General features: G+C 35.9%; 1 protein-coding gene across 1 annotated transcript; it reads right to left on the bottom strand.

Moving 5' to 3' along the window:
- Nucleotides 1–2,717: 2,717 nt before the first annotated feature.
- On the bottom strand, nt 2,718–8,026 carry NPM2 (nucleophosmin/nucleoplasmin 2). Its single transcript, XM_053716066.1, has 8 exons — nt 7,969–8,026; nt 7,741–7,832; nt 5,598–5,720; nt 5,123–5,216; nt 4,825–4,964; nt 4,619–4,650; nt 2,851–2,881; nt 2,718–2,762 (listed from the first exon to the last, which is right to left on the bottom strand). The coding sequence occupies exons 1-8, from the start codon at nt 8,024–8,026 to the stop codon at nt 2,718–2,720; spliced, it is 615 nt and encodes a 204-aa protein (XP_053572041.1).
- Nucleotides 8,027–8,331: the final 305 nt, after the last annotated feature.

Here is an 8,331-nt window from a genome sequence, read left to right as displayed (position 1 = left end):
ACGGACAGCAGATTAGGGGTAAATCTTTAGTATTTGCCGTGCAGGAGGGCCTCAGTTTAGGGGTTAATAGGTAGTTTATGGGTGTTAATGTACTTTAACACGTTATGAGTCTTATGAGTTTTTTTTACTTTACAAAGCTGTAGCATAACTACTGACTTTAGATGGCGGTACAGATCTTGTGGTTATATAGTGTACCACTCACTTTTTGGCCTTCCAGGAAAACTTTTAATACCAGCGCTATGAAAGTCCCATTGAAAAAGGACTTTTAAAAGTGCGGTACTGACGTTGAGTGATGGCCCAAAAAAAAAAATAAAAAAAAAAATAAAAAAAAAAAAAAAGGTACCTATACCTGCAAGACTTGTAATGCGGTGTTGGGGGGGGGGAAGCATAATTATGCTGCATAACAATGCTTTTTCCCTAATGCTAAACTCTTAATTTAGCCGACTGTTACGTTGTTCCATGCTGGCCTAACAGCACTGGGCTTTAATGCTGGACAACTATGGAATGTCCTACTTTTTGGCATCCTGCACCCTCTTACTATTATTCATTGGGAAATCTGACTGGGGACATGCCTAGCATCATAGGCAGTCCCCCAAGATCCGATCCAAGCCTTTAAAATCACATCAGCAATTGTGCCGATGTTCAACACTTGCCCAACATGAAGGGGTTAAACTGTTGCTTTGCTAACGAGACCTAAACACCACAACAGAATATATGAATATGTTCATAATTACTAAAAACTGAAATTGCTAAAACGGTATGTTAACATATCAAAGTTTCACCATAAGTGTCTATGTACTCATAACTTTCTACAACCTGAAACTTAAAAAGGCAAGGTAAAAGTAGGCTGCTTTGCGCTAGAGGATCAGGATTTAGACACCATGGCTGCTCCAATAGCTGGGGGGGGTGTATTGTGTAAGTGAAGACTTAAAGGGACAGTCATCACCAGAATTTGTTGTTTTAAAAGATAGATAATCCCTTAATAATTCCCCAGTTTTGCATAAACATTTACACACTTTTTATCTGTGATTACCTTGTATCTAAGCCTCAGCTGACTAACCCCTTATTTCAGTTCTTTTGACCCATCAGCTGTCTCCATGGTAAATTCATGTGCATGAGCTCCATGTTATCTATATGAAACACATGAACTGACCTCTAGTGGTGAAAAAAAAAATGCATATGAACCTCCTAGGTTAATCTTTCAACTAAGACTACCAAGAGAACAAAGCAAAATTGGTGATAAAAGTAAATTGGAATGTTTAAAATTACATGCTCTATCTGAATCATGAACATTTTTTGGACTCGACTGTCCCTTTTAAGGACCATGAAACCCAAAATTCATCTTTCATGATTCAGATAGTTCACACATTTTAACAAATCTCAAATTTACTTCTATTATCAATTTGCAGAAGCAGCAATGCAAGTCCTGGGAGATCGCTTGAATACACTTGTAAGCCAATTAAAATGGCCATACAAGATCAGCCACCTGGAAGCTCAAGTGCCTATCTAGATATGCTTTTCAACTGATACCAAGAGCATGAAGCAAATTAAATAAGTAAAATGGAAAATTTAAATTGTTATGATCTTAAAAAGAAAAAAAAAAAAAAAAAAAGTTTCTTTTGTCCATTTAAAATTGTATCAAGCCATTGTTAATGGAGGTGTCACTTTTGGAAGCTGGTACCTAACAGCATATGGGCCTATAGCACTGAAAAACAATAACTAGCAATAAGCAGTTGGTGGCAAGGTCAATGTTTAGCTTGTAGCCTGAGCTCTGGAAGTGGGATGAAACCAGAAAATCTGTTCATATACACTTATTCTGGGCCAAAAAGCCCTTAAATCTTACTTCTGGCTTTTTATTAAAAGACTAAATGTCTAAAGTCAGACTAAACAAAAAAGTACCAGAAACTACATAACACTTCTATTGCTTCCCATAGAGTCTGATCTGATACACTGGCTGCATTTTATATCAGGTCCCATTATCCCATCTTCTAATTGAGAATTGTACTGCCTGCCCATTGTTCTATTACATCTTTATTCCGTTAATTTGATTTTCCCCAAATACTGATGTGATGCAGTTATAAAAAAGGCAGAGAGAGAAAGCTTTGGAAACAGAATTTTATTTTTTTAGTTGGAAAGGAAGTGGTTATGACCTGTGAGAAAAAAAAAAAAAAAAAAAAAAAAAAAAGTTAGAATTAAAGATTGAGTACAGTATACATGTTATGGTAAACCACTAATTATACATCTGATCCTAGATGGCACAGACACTCAAGGTTACTAAACTGTAAATTACCCATCTGTATCTAAGCTGAATCTATTTTCTAGAGAAAAGTTAAACCCCACTCTTTAGGGGCATTTGGGGAAATTATAAGCCAATGCGCCCCCAACAAAATGCTTCCATTTGAATCACATTTTTGCTTTCTTCAAGACTAAATTTAGGAATGCTCAGGAGTGTGAATGTGTAATTACTGAAACACTCGCAACATGGTTCTAAATGGTTACTGCTGCCAGTGCTTTAGACTGGTGCTTGCGAGCCTACCTAGGTAGTTCGTTTAATTTTCTTTTTTTTTATATTTTTTTTAATGGTAATAAAGCAAATAGTAACGTTTTAAATCATGCATTATCTAAATGACATTTGACCATCCTTTTAGCTCTACAGTAAGTAGCATACATTTGTAATGCTGGTCCTCTGTACCAGAAAGAGTAAGGCACTTACTAAATCATTTTTTGGCAGCTGGTTTCCTCCCTCTTCCTGCTCCTTTGCCCTAGAAGAGGAAAGAATTGCAAACAAGTTAAATATTAATATGGTTTAATTTTAAGGCCTTTCAAATCCTGGAGTCCTCTAATGTATACCTTTTTCTCTGGGCTGTCCTCTTCAGAGCTCCTGCAGAAATAGATTCTGGTTAGTAATGGCAACACTACACATTAAATCTACCACCAATTTCTTGGTGGAAGCCAAGACAGTTTTTGAAGCTTATACCAGTTTCAGTATTTAGCCTGCAAGCTAGGAAGGCACATTATCTATAAGATACAAATTCATATTGTAATCATTATTTACAATGTACTTCTAGTAAAGTCAGCATTACTTTAGTTTTTACTGTGCACATGTTTGAAGCCTACATTAAATGTGGAGTAATTTACAGTTTGCTACTACTCCGATAGCTGGCATCACTGCAGAAAATTATCTATACACACTATATTTTATTATCTCCATAGGGCTCTGCACACATTTCTCAATTACACATCTGCCCAGGGTGCATTTAGATCCAAATTATAGCCAGTAGAAATCACTCACTGGGTCTTCAAATAATAAATCAAAGTTTTACACATAGTGACGTTTTTGGGGTGTTAGCCCCATCCTCAGACCAGGTTTACAGGATGTCAAAACCTGCAAACCATAAGTAAGCTCCTCAAGTTAAGACTTTAAAAAAATACCCACACAAACTACCTCACTAGAAGCTTTTCTAGAAATTAAAGCTACTAATAAAAAAAAATGAAAGGAATGTCCCTTAAAGTTGACATTTCTCAGCTTAATGACAGTTAATAGTTCTGTGACTGCCAAGCTGAGTGAATTAGTAGAAGTCAATGCTTGGTCACAACTACCCCTGTTAATTGGTTCACTGGACATTACCACTTGGTACCAGCAGTGGTCTTGCCACTGCTGATAAGTTACTTAAAGGGACAGTACACTGTAAAATAGTTTTTCCATAAATGTATTTTAAATGACTTGTTATACCAACTGCAGAGTATAAAATATTTGAGAAATTGCATTTTCAGGTTTATTTGTGTATCTGAAGTAGCTGGTTTTGTGCTTTGATACCACAGCCTATTACAATGGGTTGAGCTTCAGGTAATATCAGATCTCATTATGTTATCACTTTTATGTAGACAGACTTGCTTCCTTATCTTATATTTGTCTGGAACACCAAAGCTGAATACATAGAGAGAACAATGGAAAATTATCATTTTATTACTTAACTAGCATGCCCCCCACTGACAGTGTAATCTCTTCTGCTGGCTGTGTTTACTTAGGCTTGTCAATAGCGTATACGCCAGTATCAAAACTTTCAGTATAGGTTGGGAAACCACAAGCTAAATCAGCTATTTCAAATGCTGAAATATGAGTAAAGGAGCTACTTGCAACCAATTTAATACCCTCCAGCAGGTAAAAAGGATCATTGGGAATAATTTAAAGGGGAGAAATTTTGGGTGAACTGTCCCTTTAGGGATTGTTTAATTTGTTAGTTGCAGGGTCACTAGTAGTAAAACATGTTATAGTATGCACCTTTTGCCATGATTAAACTAGAATTACTATTTATTCATAATCCTGGAGGTGGTAAATTTAAGGCAATAGGGAAGAAGGAAAAAAAAAAAAAAAAAAAAAAAAAAAAAAAAAAACACACAAGGTGTATATATAAATTAGAGCATGTAATCTTAAATCTATTGAACCGGCACAAAAAAAATAATATAATTAGTGGATTATGTATACAAGGGTCTGCACCATTGTGTATACTACTTAATTAGCTCTCAGTCTATGTTTTTTGGTTAGCCCAAAAGCTAAGGCTTTGCTTATTAGAGTAGACTGCCAAGAGTTATTAAAACCCAGAGTCTCCATACTTACTCTTCCTCCTCCTCTTTATCCAGTTTCTTCTTCTAGGACAAAAAGAGCAAAGTTACTAAAGTCTAAGCACATTCAAACACTGTTCCCTAGTGTGTACATAAGGGTTAGTATTACATCTCCCCATAAATGGCTGCTAGGTTTTATACCAAGTTATATTAGGTGACATTCCCATTAGAATTGGGCCCAGTTAACAGTTACCACTGCACCTTTGCCTGGCCTGCTTTTTTGGTAGCTGCTGGTCTCTTTACTGCCTTAGGGGGGGATTCAGGGTCTTCTTCCTCTTCAACTTCCTCTTCTCCTTCCTCCTCATCCCCATCCCCTGCCCATGAGTAATCTTCCTCCACAACTGCAAAACAGACAAAGCCGTTATCGCTGGTAACCGTAATGTAATCAGCCTAGATTTACTAGCAGGTGTATTCTGACTTTGTAATAGACAGCTAGGAATGCTTTTATATGCAGGTCTTCAATTAACAAAAAATAAAGAAAGAGCTTTGATGCACTCACCAGCGATGTGCTGACCACTTATATATACTGGACCAGAACCAGCCTTTAACCGGAAAGTGACTGGGGGGCTGAGCTCAATTCCAACCATAGTAGTCTAAGGGTGGGAAAGAGTTAAAAATGTTAGCTAAACAATGCAAGTAAAGTGTATCTATGTATAGTTAAATACTCTAATACATGTCCTATACATAGTGTTTCTACTCCACCTAGAGGCAGCAGTGTATTCTGCAGGATTAAGATCATCCAGCATGCTGTAAAGTGCATAACATTTCTATTAAATGTGGTAATACGGGGGGGGGGGGTCCATTGGCAAATGATTTTTGCAGCAATCGTTCTCTACTGAACATGGGCAATAATCTGACTACAGCTAGATTAGATTTCTCCTAGCAACAAAAAAAAAATAAAAAAAAAATAAACCCTTTAGCTCTGTCAATGCGGCATGTTACGGAAAGCACTTAAATGTAGTTAATTTACTCACCATGGGTAGAATTGATGGTTTTAAGGTAGCAATAGGGACAGGTTTGGACTCTTTTCCTTCTTGCTCAGGAGGAAGTATTTCAATAACATGAAACTCATCTTTTGCCTTGTCTCCCAGGCACACCTAAAATACATAAAGAATCTCAACACAAAAGCTGTTCATTCAAAGCAGCCACAACCCCAAAGTTGTGGCCTGTGTTACTTAAGAATAATAAATTGTTGGGTAATTAAAAGGAACACTAAACCAACGTTTTCTCTCATGTTTAGAGAGCATGCAATTTTAAGCAACTTTTTAATTTACTCCTATTAATTTCTCTGGCTATCTTTATAAGAAAAAAAAAAAAAAAAAAAAGCCATCTAAGCCAAGGAGCCAGCAAATTTTTAGTTCAGAATGTGGACAGCACTATTTTAATTGTGAGTGCATTTAGCCACTAATCAGCAAGCAAAACCCAGGTTGTGAACCAAAAATGGGCCGGCTTCTAAACTTACATTCTTGCTTTTCAAATAAAAGATAGCAAGAGAATGAATAGGAGTAAATTAGAAAGTTGCATGCTCTGAATCATGAAAGAAAAAAAATTGGGTTCAGTGTCCCTTTTATACATTTAAAACTTTGACACCCCCGTTTTAAATCAGATTCTCAGCCAGTGTGTTAAAGGGACAGGAAACCCAAAAATTCCCTCATGATTCAGATAAATACAATTTTAAACAACTTTCCAATTTACTTCTATTTAATTTGCTTCCTTCTCTTGTTATCATTTGCTGAAAGGTTTATCTAGGAAAGTTCATGAGCAGAGAAACTAGGTTCTAGCTGCCGATTGGTGGCTGCATATATTGAATGAGATTGGCTCACCCATGTGTTAAGTTAGAAACTAGTGCATTGCTGCTCCTTCAACAAATGATACCAAGAGAATTAAACAGATCAGATAATAGAAGTAAATTAGAAAGTTGTTTAAAATTGTATTCTGATTTTTTGGGTTTCATGTCCCTTTAATGGACTTTTGCAATTTATGTGATAAAGTGATGTTGTGACTCCAATGTGTGTAAAAATGCCTAATTGTGCCTGAAATCTTAGTATAAAGTTTGTGTTAAAAGAACCAAAAAACAGTTTTCTGTCAAGAAATAGGGTGCTGCCTAACCAGATCTTAATAGTAAGAGACACCCAAAAAGTTTAGAAACTAGAGAATGATTTTATACAGATAAATGTTGACAGCCAAAACTAGAAAGTTAGGATACCTGGCTCCTGGATTTTACAATTCCATTTATTAATTTGACTTTTTTTTGTATTATTTTTTTTTAAATAAAGGCATACTTAGAAGCTCCCAAATTTAGCACTGTTAATGGGTTAGTCAGACACCCACTGGAAGGGCCTGGGAAAGCAAAACATGCAGACAAAAAAAAAAAAAAAAAATAGATATCAATACCTCTGACACATTAGAACACTCCCAGATGGGCTATATAAATTGATCTACAAAAACCATTTATGAAAAGAAAGCTAGTGTACAATGTCCCTTTAAAATTACCATTTAACACAATAGACTAGCATAATAAGACAATGTAAAAGCACTCTTTAAACTTCAAATGGTCGATTCGGTCTGACAGCTTTAAAGATAATTCTATTTTCCACTCACATGGCATCATGCATGATATATATCTCAGATTTAATAGATTATGCAAGTGAATTGAAAAGTTGTTTAAAATTGCATACTCTATTTGAATCATGAAAGTAATTTTGATATGACTGTCCCTTTAAAAGGGACACTAAACCCAACATTTTTCTTTCACGATTCAGATGAAGATTACAATTTTAAACATTCCAATTTACTTCTATTATCTAATTTGCTTAATTCTTTAGATATCCTTTGTTGAAGAAATAGCAATGCACATTTGTGAGCCAATCACAAGGCATCTATGTGCAACAACCAATCAGCAGCTACTGAGCCTTTCAGGAAATTATATCCAGAGAAGCAAATTAAATAGAAGTGAATTAGAAAGTTGTCTAAAATTACATTCTCTATCTAAATCACACACAAAAAATAAAATTGGGTTTCATGTCCCTTTAAGGGCATGATGGCCTGGGAACCATGACTCATTGAATTTGGCAAACCCTACCAGAAGAATCTAAACACACCAAAACCTTTACTCACCGTTCTAAGTGCAAGTTGATGTTCACATTTCTCATCTTCTTCGTCAGTTACCTTAAACTCAGCAGTTTTATTTTGTTCACTCAGCTCACACCCTGCAAGTCAAGAACGTTGAGCCTTGTGACATCAAATTTGATTTTAAAGCACCACCTTTCCACCCATACAGCCCTATATGGGTACTCTAAGTGCTCTCTCTGAGACAAATTTAAAAAAAAAAAAAAAAATTCTTACCCCAGATTAGAGACACTGGCTTCTCAAGCTTGCTGGTATTACTGGCTGTGGATGCCATTGCAAGCAGTTACACTATAAAGTAAAGACATTTTAGGATTAGCTTTGATAGCAATTTACAGTATCATTATTTGCTACAACCCCAGAAGTAGGGTGTATAGACAGGTTTTGAATCCAGCAAATAGTATGCAAAGGAAGCATGCTGTACACTTTAACCCTCTGCAGTGTATTACCAATCACTTTTTAAAGTGATAGGTCAAAATCAAGAAGTGTGCAGTTCAATTTGAAATTTAAGCATTTTTGCAATATACTTGCATCAGCAAAAAATGCTTCTGATAAAAAGGTTATTACTTTTTCCCCCCTGCA

Source organism: Bombina bombina, chromosome 6 (genome assembly GCF_027579735.1).
Source record: "Bombina bombina isolate aBomBom1 chromosome 6, aBomBom1.pri, whole genome shotgun sequence".
NCBI lineage: Eukaryota > Metazoa > Chordata > Amphibia > Anura > Bombinatoridae > Bombina > Bombina bombina.
The sequence above is the reverse complement of the archived record's forward strand: the minus strand, read 5'-3'. Positions and strand labels throughout refer to the sequence as shown.